This window comes from Pseudomassariella vexata, assembly GCF_002105095.1.
Source record: "Pseudomassariella vexata strain CBS 129021 chromosome Unknown BCR38scaffold_6, whole genome shotgun sequence".
NCBI classification, from domain to species: domain Eukaryota; kingdom Fungi; phylum Ascomycota; class Sordariomycetes; order Amphisphaeriales; family Pseudomassariaceae; genus Pseudomassariella; species Pseudomassariella vexata.
This window is the reverse complement of record NW_024467961.1, coordinates 2097829-2113053: the sequence shown is the minus strand read 5'-3', so window position 1 is coordinate 2113053 and position 15225 is coordinate 2097829. Positions and strand designations below refer to the sequence as shown.

At 50.4% G+C, this 15225-nt stretch overlaps 6 protein-coding genes and 1 non-coding gene across 7 annotated transcripts; 4 read left to right on the top strand and 3 right to left on the bottom strand.

The window, feature by feature from the left end:
- The first annotated feature begins 487 nt into the window (after window positions 1-487).
- Window positions 488-3612, top strand: BCR38DRAFT_196132 (uncharacterized protein). The gene is made up of 8 exons (XM_040854053.1): window positions 488-818; window positions 871-1383; window positions 1447-1722; window positions 1826-1937; window positions 2051-2301; window positions 2358-2506; window positions 2581-2781; window positions 2843-3612. Exons 1-8 carry the CDS (start codon window positions 720-722, stop codon window positions 3468-3470), a joined length of 2229 nt encoding a protein of 742 aa, XP_040716522.1. The 5' UTR covers window positions 488-719; the 3' UTR covers window positions 3471-3612.
- BCR38DRAFT_196128 (uncharacterized protein) lies at window positions 3613-4293 on the bottom strand. The gene has a single exon (XM_040854052.1). The coding sequence runs from the start codon at window positions 4100-4102 to the stop codon at window positions 3755-3757; it is 348 nt and encodes a 115-aa protein (XP_040716521.1). The 5' UTR covers window positions 4103-4293; the 3' UTR covers window positions 3613-3754.
- Window positions 4294-4483: 190 nt separating this feature from the next.
- On the bottom strand, window positions 4484-10395 carry BCR38DRAFT_341937 (uncharacterized protein; the record flags this gene model as incomplete). The annotated part of the gene is made up of 3 exons (XM_040855908.1): window positions 4484-9851; window positions 9937-10117; window positions 10251-10395. The coding sequence occupies 3 exons, from the start codon at window positions 10393-10395 to the stop codon at window positions 4484-4486; spliced, it is 5694 nt and encodes a 1897-aa protein (XP_040716520.1).
- Window positions 10396-11083: 688 nt separating this feature from the next.
- On the top strand, window positions 11084-11538 carry BCR38DRAFT_342392 (uncharacterized protein; the record flags this gene model as incomplete). The annotated part of the gene is made up of 2 exons (XM_040855944.1): window positions 11084-11198; window positions 11264-11538. 2 exons carry the CDS (start codon window positions 11084-11086, stop codon window positions 11536-11538), a joined length of 390 nt encoding a protein of 129 aa, XP_040716519.1.
- A 96-nt stretch (window positions 11539-11634) lies between these two features.
- On the bottom strand, window positions 11635-12916 carry BCR38DRAFT_196118 (armadillo-type protein). The gene is made up of 2 exons (XM_040854051.1): window positions 12266-12916; window positions 11635-12196 (listed from the first exon to the last, which is right to left on the bottom strand). The coding sequence occupies exons 1-2, from the start codon at window positions 12757-12759 to the stop codon at window positions 11680-11682; spliced, it is 1011 nt and encodes a 336-aa protein (XP_040716518.1). The 5' UTR covers window positions 12760-12916; the 3' UTR covers window positions 11635-11679.
- Window positions 12917-13584: 668 nt separating this feature from the next.
- On the top strand, window positions 13585-13695 carry BCR38DRAFT_t169. The gene has a single exon. It is a non-coding gene; the product is annotated as a tRNA-Gln (tRNA).
- A 694-nt stretch (window positions 13696-14389) lies between these two features.
- On the top strand, window positions 14390-15169 carry BCR38DRAFT_457543 (uncharacterized protein; the record flags this gene model as incomplete). Its single annotated transcript, XM_040862052.1, has 2 exons — window positions 14390-14429; window positions 14478-15169. The coding sequence occupies 2 exons, from the start codon at window positions 14390-14392 to the stop codon at window positions 15167-15169; spliced, it is 732 nt and encodes a 243-aa protein (XP_040716517.1).
- Window positions 15170-15225: the final 56 nt, after the last annotated feature.

Here is a 15225-nt window from a genome sequence, read left to right as displayed (position 1 = left end):
TCTAAGCAAGGAACATATCTGCCCTCTTTCCCTCACGTGTCCAAGCCGGAGCCATCTCTTCTCCCTGTGTCTCCGCCAATTTCAGCAGAACGATAGACCCTCTGCTTCCTCGTTCTTAATCACGGTCATCAGACACGGTGGCCGGTTTTCTACCTTCGGATAATCCAAACGCAGCAGAGAAAAGTAAAGACAGCAACACCTTTCTGTTCATCAATTAGCGTTAGTCGAGAGAGCAGCATCTCTTTACCTGCCCATATCCAGTGTACATACGACGCTGAGATGCAGCCTTTCCTCTCACAGAAGCAAGTTATAGATGCTGATATTAGTTGTCTGCTCTCACAGGTCCCTCGCTAACATTATGTAGGCAAAGAAGCTGATTTTTCGTTCCCGGCTGTAGAAGACCAGGCAAGAACAATACCTTTTACCCGCCTTCCAGCACCCTGAAAAAAAGATCAAAAGGGAAACTAGGCAAGAACGCGGTGTTTCGGTTACTATCAGAAATCAGGCAAGGACGCCAGCATTCCTTTCCCTACCTCCACACACCCGAGGCAACAACGCCAGTGTTTTCTTTTCGCACTGCACTCATACATCAGCGAAAAACGCCAGTGCATCTTTCATCACGACCATTTTTTCCTATCCAGGGACGACCGCCAACATATATTCACTGTCCACGGGAATTAAGCAACGACACTGATATCATCTTTCTTCAGGACACAGCCATGGAGTTTACCCAGGATCAACAGCCACCAGATGACGCCAGCCAAGGTCAGGATAGTGATGCAGAGAAGCCACTGTCCCCGCTTGAAGCCCGCATCCAGGTATGTTTTCACCGGGCTCATAGACGATAGACTGTCACTAAGTTGAAGCCAGTTGCTCGCGAGAGGGCAGGAGCATGTCAGGTCGTCCCATTCACAGCTTCAATCTCTTGAAGCCATAGATCTAATGCTCCTGGAAACTGTCAACGCGCGTTTGACCGTTGGAGATACGCTAATGTTCATGGAGTTCCCGAAGAATTACAGGAATTGCAATTGTCATGAATGGGTCTCGACCAAGTTTCTCATGCACAAAAAGAATCTTGACAAGACCGGCTCAGCATTCCTGGAAGAGCTCTTGTCTCCCCGAAAGCAGAAGAGCACACTCCATCGTCTCCACCTGACTGAGGCTGATCTACCTCCAGGGGTTGATTACATCATCAATCTCACGCCCGCATCTGAGGGCGATGATGTGGCATCGCAACTAGTCGACTTGTCGCTCCCGACGAGCGTCTCGGAGTGGTGGCAATCCAAAGAGAGATTCTACGTATCCAGATTCAGAGTGTCGGGCCACGACGACAATTGCGTAGATCACTTGGCAATTCCCCTCAACTGTACCAAAATGCCGACCGTATGCGACTTCCAACTTATATTCCATCCTGAGACAGTTATCACTGACCGTAGGTTGTTATAGTGGTTTGCGCCTACAGACAATAGCGAACGTCGTTGGGAGCAGTGGGGTGAGCCTTGGGACCGGCCGGTCAGCCAGGACATACCCACGGTGGATTTGGATGATTTACTACCTTCGCCGGCCCGATCGATTGAGGACTATTGCCCGATTCGACACAGAGTCAACATCCTAAGATTATTCCTGGCAATCGAGGGTTATCTACCACTCTGCTTGAATTCAGCCCCTCGAGTGCACACCATCACCGCCATTGCTAAGTATTTCGAGTGCACCAGCGTTGTAGTGAGTTTTCCCCTTTGGCTCCACCCTGACACTTCCATTCCGCCACTCTCTCGGCCATAATGTGTCTCCAAACGAAGATGAAAGCTAATCTTGACCCGTGTAGCGTGATGCCGTCGCTGTGTGGCTTTTGGCAGAGCCCAATACTCTCTTCACCGAGTTCCACCCAGAGGCAGCTATGCAGATCGCATGGACTCTGCACATATATGACGTTACACGTACGTTGCCTTTCCCATGGCTCAATGTTCCTTCTTTGCACTTCAAGTGCAGAAACAGACAACGTGGCAAAAGTGGATCCTATACCTGGCGCACAGCTAACAAATGGTTACAGGTGTTGCCTTTCGTATCATTGTCGTTGAGAAGGCAATCGAAGCTCTCGCCAACGATTCGGCGCCAAATCATCGTCGAAACCCTACTGCAACCGTCTTTGGCCGTACCTGCGTGGAGCTCCCTGATGATCTCCAGAATGCCGTGCAACACGCAAGCATGGAGCTTGTTGATCGTACCAAGGAGACTTGGGATCTATTGACAAGTGACCATCTCTTCAGTGATCTTGGAATTCCCGAATGGGCCAAGTTGAAGGTACGTGATGCCGTTTCCAATTTGATCAATATCAACTAATCATTGTTAATGGATAGGTCCTTGGGCATAAGATAGGCGCGATCCTTCCTAGCGACTCTGGCAATTCCAATCCTAGAGCAGGTGCTGCCCTCGATTCTTCTCGGCCTGACGCTGTTAAACGAACCAGAGAGGCATTCATTGCTTTAGCCGACGCTCTTAACCATTGGTAGGCTCTCGGATTCATCTTCTAAGCACCGCGAAAGGCTTCGACTAACTCATTTTGATTCTTTCTCTTCGCAGGTGGAAAACAGTGCTGTTCAGAGCGGAAGCTACCACTGGTCACGACCATCACTTTGAGTTGGTTGACGAGGCCCGAAGTTGTTATGTCCCAAGAAGCACAATGGTTCATTATAATGTTATCTACCAAAGATTCAACGGCCCACAACGCCTATTGCTTCGTCGTCCATGGGAGTTGCTACGTCAACTCGTTGGAAAAACTAGGTAAATGCAGAACACCCAGTTATGAAACAACACGCGAATACTTACTTGGTTCGTGTGGCAGTCTGCACAAATCGCCTCTTGTCAGCGAACTTTATGTCCAGCTGAGACAGAACGAGCACCTTTTCCCGGACCTAGACAGCACCGACCTGGATGACATGTTCTCTATAGGCCAGTTCCACAGCGAGCTGATACAGCTGCTCGAGCGACAATTCATCAGCCCTCAGCTGTCCGTGGATGTTGAACTCCCATTGAAGAAGACCCCGCACCTGAACTTGAACCTCAACGAAAAAGAGATGAGCTTCCTGCCCTTGTGGGCTGAAGGCTTGGACGATGGACGAGGAAATGTGTACGAGCATGCCAGCAGTGCAAACCCTTACAACGGGCCGGGACCATCACGGCCCGGTCCCGGGTTCCATACCGCTGATTCTATCTCGGTGTACACATCGAGCATTGCACCGTCTGCACCAACCATCAGTTACGGCGGCACTACGTCGTCCCCCACTGCCGGGAGATCAGTCATTGCAGCTCCCAGCCAGGCAGCTGTAGGTGCGACCACAGGCGACATGACATCATCAGCCGACTTCAGCACCGCGCTTACTCTCAGCGAAGGCTCAGTACAGGGCGATAGTAGTGACATAGATATGTGGTCTGTGACCAGCGATGACCAAGAACAACAGTGGATGAATTAAGTCGGAACGCAGGATTGGTGCACAATGACGGTACCTATGGAACACCAAAGCGAAATTAACAGGTTGACATTCAGAGCTCGAAAATGCAAGTCTCATGACAACATATGTTGAATCTATGGATAGCCTGGGATTCTACATTTGCCAGGAATTTAGGGCAAAAAAGTCTTTGGGCAAGAGAGAGAAAAGCATGAAAACTTATACACATTCCAGCAGGGGGTGAAGAATATGGCGCATAATGAGGTCATCGTTCTTCACAACTGCCTCGAAAGGTTTTCCTTTTTGCTCTAATTTTCTTTTTGCCATGTGTACTGCATGGAAGACACAATCGTCCCTACACCTGGTACGCTTTGCACCCATACATTTGTTATGGATAAGACACGATCATGATAAGACATCACACCATTGTCCCCATTGTGGAAACCTTCATAATACAAGTGTGATGTGCCTCTATATGATTTGTGGTGGTGGTGGCCGTGTAAGCTGTGCGATGCTGCAGGTAAAACGTATAAAAGGCAACAGCAGCATATGCTATGAGTGCGAGTAAGCATTGTTAGCTGAAGATACTGGACCAAACAAAACAACCTCATACTGAACATAACAAAGTCGATAAGCACACCAAATAGTACCATCATGTACTAAATAGGAGAAGAGATCTCTTCCTTCGCACTCATGACTTGAGTGATAGCCAAATGGTTGGTTGACTAAGTAGCTAGGTAGAGCATGGTAGGGCCATACCCGATGCATAGTCCAGTATAAAAGCAAAATAGGTATCATCGCAAACGCACACCTGCCCTCGCCTTTGACCATTTAGGCATTTAGGTAATGACCCAGATTTCGCAATCGAGATATCCCCATCCTTCAAACGCCGTCTATTACCCCATTGGTATATGCCCCTAGCAGCAAGTATTGGTGGTCATCCACGCCAGCAATGAAGCGTTGACCTAATTACAACGTCCCACAAATCGAGTTGATATAAGTGTAGAGCAAGATCCTTGTTCTAAACAAGGGAGTTCTTAGAAGAAATCATCGGCAGCGTCTGAATCAGCTTCAGCAGCAACAGGATTTTTCCGAGAGCGACCGCGAGGCGGGGGCTTAGAGTTAGACCGAGCTCGCTTCAATTTCCCACCTGCAGCATGACCAGCCTTCCTCTTCCGACCGCGTGGGTTGGAGTTGAGAGCTTCCTCGTCATCATCGTCCGGATCGGGCGTAGTCGGTTCCCCATTGCCATCGACATCGTCGTCGTCTTCGGCGATCTGAAATTCCTTGTCGACATTCAACAGCTCAACAAAGGCCTTGCATGTATCGACCATACGCTCATGAGAATCAAGACCTGTCATGGCCACGGCAACATCTTCCCAGAACTTGTCACCAGTCACACCTTGGACCTTGATGGGCGCCCTGGTCAAGTCCTTGTTAGTACCCTTGCCTTTGCTCTCGCGGCGATTTGCATTGAGACCATATGCTCGACGGAGGTATGTTCGTGCCTCCCAGACTACGAGAAGTATGATTGATCCCGCAGATAGCTGACGGAGTTTCTGATTGTTGACTGGCGCTTCAACAGGAGCCAATGGTGGCAACTCTCTATTAGTCGCTTGCGATGCACCGAGCATCGTGTCGACCCGAACTTGGAAGATTTCCGATTCAATGGATTGAGCGATGCCCGAGCCTGTGCTGGTGACAAGCTTTTCCATTGCTGTGATCGTAGCTTGAACCTCACTCACGGTCACGTACTCGAAGAACGCAAGGTTCTCGACCAGAAAGCGAGAATACTCGACATGGTGTGGCATACCTTCGTGACCAACTTCCAATTTAGCCGGCTCGAAGTCGATCTGGCCGATAAGCTTCTCCTGGAAGCGCTGTCGATTCTTGGACTTGCTGATTTTCAGCACTTCCATTAATAAATGGAGCTTCGGAGTGAAGGGATTCTCAGTTGCACCATGGGAGTCCCCCGTAATGTCACGCTGATATTGAAAGGCTGCTTGAACCGCCTTGACGTACTCTCTTTCAATGACGGTCTCGTGCTTCTCATGGAGCGCTCGATGCTCTTGATAGGCCAGCTCAGAGATCTTCATAATGGGGCAGGTCTCCAGCGTGATGAGAGTGACTCCGGTTTCTTTAGGATGCACCAATCCTTGTCGGCTGATCGTAGCCAGCACTTCCATAGCCAAGAATGCATGTTCGTCTTGTGTCGCTGTGGTGATGCGAGTAATTTCCTTGAGAAATCTCTGAGTAGTTGCGCTCGCCACGTCGTCAAATCCGGTACTGCCCATCGACTTCAGATCCTTTTTGACGGGCTCCTTGGTTCCATTCGCAGACGCCGCCGCCTGTTCAGACCGCTTCTCTTCGGTAAACAGGAACTCCTTAAAAGACCGAAGGATCATTGACTCCAAGGCGGCATCTTGCTCGTCAAAAACCTGCTGGAAAGTCGTGTAGACGTTTGCTGCGACGTAATTTCTTGGGTTCGCTTGACACACCAATCCGATAGCATCCAACGCTGCTTTCCTGACTTCTGCGGGCTGCGAGGGGTTCGCAAATGGTACGAGAACATCAACCATTAGTTTCGATACCGAGTTCCCCTGCCACTTGGGGAAGCTGGACTTGAACAGTTCGGCGTGCTGGTCAAGATTGCAGTGTTTGCCTGCCATGCCGACAATGAGCGAATATCGCGCAAATTTCCTCGTCGTGTCGTTGTCAAGAGGTCCTTTGACTGTCATCGCTCTAATCTTCTGGACACCGGCTAGACTTGAAGAGACAAGCCGAGCAAGATGCTCCGACGTCTCTAATAAGCCACTGATGATCCATAAGCAAGCCATCACATCGTCCAGAAGCGCTCTGGTGACCTTCGGCAGGGCAGGCATCAGATCTCGGCGGACTTCGGCAAGGAATTGATTGTGAACGCTCGACACTTGTGGTAACACTCGTCGATAAATGACTACCACAGCTCTTGACACCTGGAATTCCTCACTCGTACTGACACTTGCTACACTTGCAATACGTGGCTTAAGGAGACGGATCTGCTCGAAGGTGAAGAGTCTGGGATCCGCCTTCGCAAAAATCATCAAGACTTGAAGAGCATCTTTGCCCGTTGGAACGGACAAATCTTCCGAGTCGGGATTGTCTACCAAATCGAACATATTGGCAACTAATCTTTTACAGACATCGGAGTTGGCCTCAGAAAGTTTGGACTCGGGGGCCAACATAGTCTGAAAGACCTTATCGAGGATAAGTGAAGCGTTTCCTTGCTTCACCGTTTGCACCATCAGAACGACATGGTCGGTGAGCGATTGCTTGTAGGCCATCGAGTCATTGGCCTTGTAGAACGGTGAAATCCATACTTCCTCTATCATTTGCCGAGCAAGTTCGCGGACCCCCTCATCAGGGTCTTGCATACGATGAAGAAGCCCATTCGCTATAGCACTGCGGACGTCCTTGCTTTGGTTGCCAAGATAAATGTCTCTTGCAAGTTTCATCGCCCTCTTGCGAACCCCGACTCCGGCGTCTGTGAACCGTTGAATGACAGTCTGGGTCATCTTCTCTTCTAGGAGCGGCCGCATAGCAATGCATTTCCCAATCAGACCAAGAGCAGAATCTCGGACTTGCGGGGACGAGTCATTGGAGCATTGTAAAATCAAGTGAATGACGACGCTATCGCCATCGAGAATGGTTGGATCTGTCTCAAGAACTTGATTGATGCTCTTCAAGCTTCTGCTGCGGACAGTTGCGGCATCTGTTGTCATCGACTGCATGAGAATGTTGAGAATTCCTTTGAAATAATCACAGAACTGTGACCGAAGTAGGAGAATCGAATGAGATAGCTTGGCGTGACTGGCGACGACCGACTTGAAACTGTACTCATTGGTAAGCCACCTACGGTCTTCTACCATGTTACGCAGACGGTACGCGGTCCTGCCGTATTCAGCATCTCTGCCTTCCGACTCTTCCTGATCGTCGTCATATGCAGCGCACACTGAGACAGCCCAATCTGTAACAAAGTAGGAAATGGCGCTTCTGAGGTGCGGGTCATCAGTCACACGGCCCTCGAGGTATTCTAGAACCACCCGGTAAGGACCAAGCCAATTGATAATCTTGTCTGGGGAGAATTTGCGGTCAAGAACCATGGTCGTCAGTTCAGCGAGCCACCGTCCTAGCTCGTCGGCGTCAGTGCCCTCGAAATTGCTTGCAGTCTTCCGAACATGCGAGCGAAGTTTCGAAATCGCGGCGGCCATCACACCGAGAAGTTCCAAGGCCATGTTCTTCGCTGGTGCGGCATTCTTTTCGCCTTTGACGAGTTCTAGCATCATGAACATCAACAGGCGGAGCAGCAGCTCTGCCGCAGGCCAGTCCGGCGAATCTAAGCAAGTCGTGAAGTCCTCCACGAACAAATCAAGCAGGTTACGATACGGGGTATCGCCAGATTTGGTAGACTTCTGGGCACGCTTGACCATGAAGTTGACGACATACGCGGCATTACGCTTGGCCGTATCAAAGAGTGGCGGTGCGAGGGCTTCAAGCTCCTGAATAGCAGTAGAGGGCTGCATGGCGGCGTAATCTTCGGTCTTGACAGCGTACGATGTCTCAGCAGAGCCTTTCCCACCATTTGGTGCATTTCCCTGGCCGTCTTGGTCGTCCCCTTCGAGAGACTTCAACATTTGACCACGAGACTTCTCCTTGCGGTCATCAACCTTTCCAGCGCTGGCTTGCACTAGTCGCATGATCAGAGCAGAGACAGGTTGAATGCTTCCACCATCTGAGAGCTTGAACTGTCTGGCGCTCAGCTTGTTAAGCGGCAATTTCTCGAGAGATGTCAAGATGTCATCAAATATGCCCTGCCTTTGGGATGGGTTCATTAAAAAGATTTGAGAAAGCATGTCCATGGCAACTAGACGAAGCCCGTCAAATTTTTGAGTTCCTACCACTGAATCTTTTTCAGGTGCGTTCTCAACGAATATGAGACAGGACGAAGCAAACTCCAGTGTGCTGACTACTGTCTCCGAAAGGTCGATACTTGTTATCAGGGTGGACATGAGTGTAAAAAGCTTTTGGCAAGCCGTAAATATGGTGCTGATCGCCTTTTTCTGTGCTGTCAGATGCCTGAACAATTCTTTCTTGGACGGATCGGAGCCTCGCAGCTCAGATAAAGGTACGATTATGCCGTCAATGACATTCTTGAAGATATTGAGCCCCTGTTGGATCAAGTCCTCGGAATAAAGCTGCCTTTCTTCTCGGCCTCCACTCATGACCGTTAGTGCGGTACGTGCGGCTTTCAGTCCTGCCTCGATGTTGGGAAGCTGCTGGAGCCACATCCCAACCTCGACCTCGCCCCAGCTGTCGTCGATCTTGATTTCAAGATTTGCGGCTTGCTTCAACGCACCGTCACACAAGTTCTGTACTCGAAGAATATCTTCGGCTGGAACCAGTCGGAAGCAGCCGAGCTCAAGTGTCCTAAGAATTAACTTCAAGGCGCGGGAATGGGCTGCGGTGGTCATGGTGGGTTCCTGGTCATTGTCGATGGTGATTAAAGCATTTGAGTTGCTATGCTGCCCTGACGTCTTGTCTTCAGCCTCAAAAATCTCTTGGAGACAACGTTGCAACTCTCTTAGAGCCGCATTTGCTCGCTCGCGGTTGTCGAGCCCGCTATCGAGATCATCGCCATCTCCCATTTGGGCGCGCTTCCGCTTCTTTGTCGAGAGATGATAGGGGGCACTCAGCGCGTCATCCACTACAACAAAATCGTCCTTGTTAAAACTTGCAACAGGCAGCTCAATTCTGATGCCGGCAGCTTTCAGGCCTTGTGATGATGCCCGCGATGGTTCGGATATCGCTTGTGACGCTTCCTGGGACTGAGCTCGTGGTGGTAACTGATCTGTCACTCCAGCGATTCTCTGGGAAGAGCTTCGATCTGGCGCCGGAGGCAGTAGTTGCGTCTTTGGTTGAGCTACCATCAAGTCTGCTGGTGAAATTGTCTGCGGTTTCACTTGGGGAATGTGAGCTGGCCGAGATGGGGTTTCCGGCAAATCCTGACGAACAAGGCCAAACGTTGAGTGCGGAGAGGCACTAGCACTGAGTTGCCTCTGGCTTGGCAGATGGATCTCGATTTGAGACTTGTTCTTAGCAACAGCCTGCGCATTGAGGGCTGCAGGATTGTGCTTGACGACCTTGGGTGGCTCCTGCTTCCGAGCCTTGGGCGATCCCTTCGTGATATGGGGAGACATCTTCTGGCCGTTGACCGTCTGCGGCCGTGGTGTCTCTGGAGTGGGATACCGGAATGATATAGCCGTGTTGTCATATACCATTCTCGCAAATGGCGACAGGCCTTCTGTGAGGCTTTTTTGTGAGCTATCATTCGAGGGATTGGTAGCTTTGGGCGCCGTCTTGAATTGGCTATTGGGTTCATTATCAGCTCAAGTCCTCCAATGCCTCCATACTGATTATTGTTTCAGAGACAATAGATTATGCGCGAACCCACAATCGAGTGATCTTTTCCGGCTTTAACAACGTCTGCACATATTCCAAGCTTCCCTCAAGGCGTTTGGATTGATTCGGGTATCTTGCCTCGTTGTTCAGGGCATCGTAGTCTTCGCGGGAGACCAGACCGGCAATCGAGGGTGCGAGGGGGCCAGAACCGATTGTGGGAGTGTTGATGATGTCTGCGTGTGTTTTCCCAAGGTCAGCGGCATGCTTCTTGGGATGGAAGGGTTTTAGGCAGAGAAGCGGTTTCTACTCCCAGATTCGGAAGGCACCCTGGGTGATAGGGAAGGCACGAGGGTCAGATGCACTTACCTGGCTCAAAGGGAAACACCGACGTTATCGGCGTGTACGGAAGCGCCTCGTTCAGAGTAAATGGTCTTCGGGCACTAACCTGCTGCTGCTGCTGATGATGATGATGATGCTGATGCTGATGCTGATGCTGGGCACCTGACGGCATATATGGGTTTTGGCCATGATGAGGCACGACGCCATTCTGGTTGCCGGACTGCGGATTTGCCATCTCCTCTATTTACACCCTCGCGCTCAAACGTCCAGAATGTTGACCCAAACTCGTTACCCTCTGCAGTTGTCAAGCGCATTGCGGGCGTCTTCTCCGTGACGTGGAGCTAGGAAGTCGTTTGCTTTGCCATGTGCTGGTTGTGAAGAGTGGAACGTAATTATGCTCCTGGGATGATGTCGCGCAATGATTCGTTTCTGTTCCCACGTAAAAGATACGAGCTTGAGAAGGCCGGTGGTACCAAATGAGTTCAACTGAGCACTGATTGCACCATTTGGGCCTCCGACTGAGGGAGTCGCGACAGCCTTGCGCTAAGAAGCTCACCTGCAACCGTCGTTGCACTTGCCCCAGATTCGAGGACAAGGTTCTTAATCCCGGTCTTGCGCCGAGATACCGACAAGGGACCTGAGGGTCGGCCATTGTGGGAATTATTACCGATACGACGACAGGGGGTCGAACTTTTTCTTTTTACCAAAGATTCGATGTGACAATAGCAAATTCCGCCGTTATGTTGACAAGACCATGAGACTTGTGTCCGCATCTTGAATTGGCAGCTACAATACGAAACTTGATCACCTTTACTACATTCATCACCTGCGTTGTAAACTCCGTTGAAGTCGAGGACAAAATGGCTTCTATAGGATCACTAGTATTCTGTATGGACTGCGGCAACCTCTTGCCAGCCTCAATGGGCAACGAGAAGAATATACTGAAATGCGAATGTTGCGGCGCAGAGAACAAAGGTCAGTTTCTGGGCTTAGCAACGATGCCGTTATATAGCAGAAAATTCTCATGCGTATCCCAACAGACAAGGCCTCACAGACGATCGTCACACAAAGCAAACCTTCCGACTTCCCTTCCCTTCTACGCCAAAAGCTCTCGACAGTCCAGACGGTTGAGCGCCACAAGGTTCAGACCGAAGCCATCGACACCTCCGTCAGTTGCGAAAAATGCGGGCGCAGCAACATCCGGTTCTCTGCTGTGCAGTTGCGCAGTGCTGATGAAGGCAGTACCATCTTCTATACCTGCGACTGCGGTAACAAGTATGATTCCTGCGCGTATGGAAAATATGTATTTTGCTAATCAACCACGACGTACAGGTGGAGCGCAAATAACTGAAGTTGCGGCAGTCTAAAAACTACGACAATGAAAGACGTGACTTTTTGGTCTTGGTATCCTACAATCAATGCCCCACGAAACTCTGCCCCATTGTCATCCTCAATGCTATGCTGCTACCGCCTTCGCCTCTGGGATCAGAGCATACTCCGTCTGTTTGCTCTGCTCGTAGTCGACCATGTCCAAGGCCACAATGATGCTGTCGCGCACCACCTTCTCCTTGTCATGAAGGAAGCGTTTGAGGACGTCCTCCACACCTTCCTCCTCGCCCAAGCTTCCGAGAGCCTCTGCGGCTTCATGCCGCACCATGCTGGCTTCTTCGGTATCGCTCAATGCGGCGGTCAGAGCGGGTATCGACGCGGGATGGGACAGTTGACCAAAGACAAATGCGATCTCGTGGCGGAACAGGGCGGACGAATCTGCGAACCCTTTGGCAAGGGCAAGAACCGCGGGGACTGCCGTTGGGAGGTCTGGTGGGGAGGCCATGTCGCGCAGGGCGAACATGGCTCTGTAGCGGAGAAACAAGGGAGCTTCTGTGTTCATTAGGGTCTTCTCGAGCTCCTCTACAGTCTGCATGGCTTCGGCTTCGGCCATCGAAGGTGCTGGATCTATAGAAGCGAAGTCACTTGTACAGGTTAGTTGTTATGCGCGACGTCGCAGATAGGGAAGACTTTGATGCGATAGGCCGACATACCTTTGACGCAGCTTCTCCTTCTTGCGTTCCTCCGAATTCTCCCATTCTATCCTGTCAATGGCGATTTCACATGTCTCTATGATCACAATGTCCTCGCCCTCGCGGTCTCTGAATTGTCGTAGTATCTCTAGGTTGCTCGCATTGCCCAGAGCTCCCAAAGCTTCCGCCGCTTCATGTCGGCACATGGTATCCTCCTTGACGTCGGCCAGCACTTGCTGCAGAGGCGCAATCGCGGCATCATTGGCCGATTGGCCCAGGCAGTAGGCCAGCTCATGCTTCAGAAGTGCCGAAGGCGACGAGAAGGCGGCGGCGATCGCATCGATGGCAGCAAGGGCGTTGGGGCCTGGTTCATGACGGGCAACATGCTTTAGCGAGAAGAGGGCGCGGAATCGGATGGGCAGCGGGGTTTCCTCGGAGCACAGAGACTCCCGCAGGCTCTGGATCGTCGCTGCGGCCGTGGCTGAAGAAGCTCCGTTGTCTGTAGAAGTCGCCATTGTGTGTTGGTAATGTCGCAATGTCTTCGTAACGATCGTCAGTTTGACGGGCTTGCGCGGCGGGCAAGTGACTGTTCTGCGTGGTGGGGTGGTTTTTTTTTGCAGCCGATCGATGGCGGGGTTCGTTCTGCTATCGATTAATTTCTGCTGGCTATCCGGGCTGTAGCTTAGAACACCTTATATTTCATGATCCGAGCACGGATGTTTGTTACCCTTGACAAGAAACGAGGAAGATGAAACACATCCAGGCAGTCAGGCAGTCAGGCAGTCAGTCGCCAGGCATGATTTTCTGATGCGGTGATATGAAGGTTACACTATAGATCAGAACATACCCAATGTGGTCTCCTAAGATGAGATGTATACCAGTCTAAGAAAGCACTCGCAGAGAGTACTACATATTCATTAATGCTTGCAAGATCAGTTTAGAATATTTATCTTTAATTATTTCCAAGCTAAAACTCATTTACACCGGGATCGGCAAGAAGCCTCATAAGCTGCTGTGTGTCCCTAGTACCTACAAGTATTCTTTTCACTAGAACACATGGAGAGAACCAGATGAATTAAGCAACTCAGCAACTTGGCTGTGTGGTCAGGTAGAAAAGCCAGAGACGACGTTCTCTCATTTACACTTACTTGACTAAGTGGGTGTGTCTAGGAGGATTCGAAGTAACACACAGTCCACATAGAACTGATCCATCTGAGAGGCCAAGCTGTGCAGAAGTGGAGTTTTTCCAATTTTTGCAGTGCTCTCCCGCACAAACTTATTGTCTGGTTGATATATAACTCATTAATTCATATATTATCCAACAGCAGCAGTTCCAATACGGTTTCATAGTGTAGTTGGTTATCACATCGGATTCTGATTACGGGCAGTCATTCAATGAATACTCCCTACCGGATATTCCGGGGACTGGGGTTCGAATCCCCGTGAGACCTAAATTTTTCTTTTGTGTCAATTCTCCCCACTTAATTTGTGATTTAATGGGAGTCAAGCATGACTTTTTGGGTTTTTCTTCTTCAAAACGAGTGAGCCTACCGAGGGGGTGGAAATAGGATTATAAGTACAACAATTGTCGCAAATAAGCCTTTGGTGGATGTTCTGAGTATACTTTTGTTTATTAGCACTCTGTACAAGCTATTGATAGGATACTTGGCAATATGAACGTGCATTTATCAATCACCTACACATATAATGACAGCTATGCCTTGTATTAAAGCTCAAGTTGAAGATCAGACAAGTTTGTGGGGTATGTGTTGGATGGACGACTTATACTTTCTTCTCAAGTCTTAGGCGCTACAGTATTTCTTGCAAACTCCGCCTAGAATATAGTATCGTTCAGTTTGAAGGAAATCTTGGTATAGAGATGGGTTTACAATATGGCCATCATTGCGCGAGTCTAGTTGCACTGCTTCTTGAAAACGCGGCGATGGCCGTGTTGTAGAATTTGGTGGTGTCTTCGGCATGAGACTCCACCCTCGGACCATGTGTGATGATGCGTCATGAGATCACTCAATTCTTGACAACTTCTCCATGCCTTCGTATTCGACCCAACTTCCTTCTTTTTGAAGCAGCGGCCACTTTGTTTTAATGCAATCAACACTATCGCGACTAATCAGACCCAGCTACAAAATGGCTTCCAAAGCCACAGACGAAGGCGCCAAGCTCATTTGTACGTCCCTCACTCATCCACTAAGTCACCGACTCACATCACCCACAGTCGCTCCAGCAGGGAGAGAAGCCCAGGGCCAAGCAGAGCAGTTCACCAAAGGCTTCCTCACCCGGTCCAACCTGGATGCGACGTCGCCCATCCGCCAATTCCACGCCTGGTTCGCGCAGGCGCAGCAGTCTGACCTCGTCGCGCATCCAGAGACATGCTGTCTCTCAACGGCAGCGCTGCCATCCGGTCGGGTATCCTCCCGCGTGGTCTATTTGAAGGAGCTGGATGCGCGCGGCTTCGTCATCTACAGCAACTTCGGCACGAGCCGCAAGGCCGCCGACTTGGCTACCAACCCCTGGGCCAGTCTGACCTTTTGGTGGGAGGGTGTGGAGCGCCAAGTCCGTATCGAGGGGAAGACGGAGCGGATGACGCGCGAGGAAAGCCAGAAGTACTTCGATACGAGGGTGAGGGGCAGTCAGATTGGGGCATGGTCTAGTCGGCAGAGTCAGGTTCTGCGGCCTGGGGAAGGAGCGGACGATGGAAGGAACGAGCTTGAGGGCTGGGTCAAGGAGACCGAGGAAAAATTCAGAGGCAAGGAGAACATCCCCGTTCCTGAGTTCTGGGGTGGGTTGCGGGTGATTCCAGAATTGCTCGAGTTTTGGCAGGGCCGAGAAAGCCGATTGCATGATCGGTTTGTCTACACCAAGAAACAAGACGGTGAAGGGTGGGATTTGGAGAGGTTGAGCCCATAGGCAATTTCAGAGATGCTACCCCTGAAATTCTTCATCAAATGCAAGTCATTCTGCAG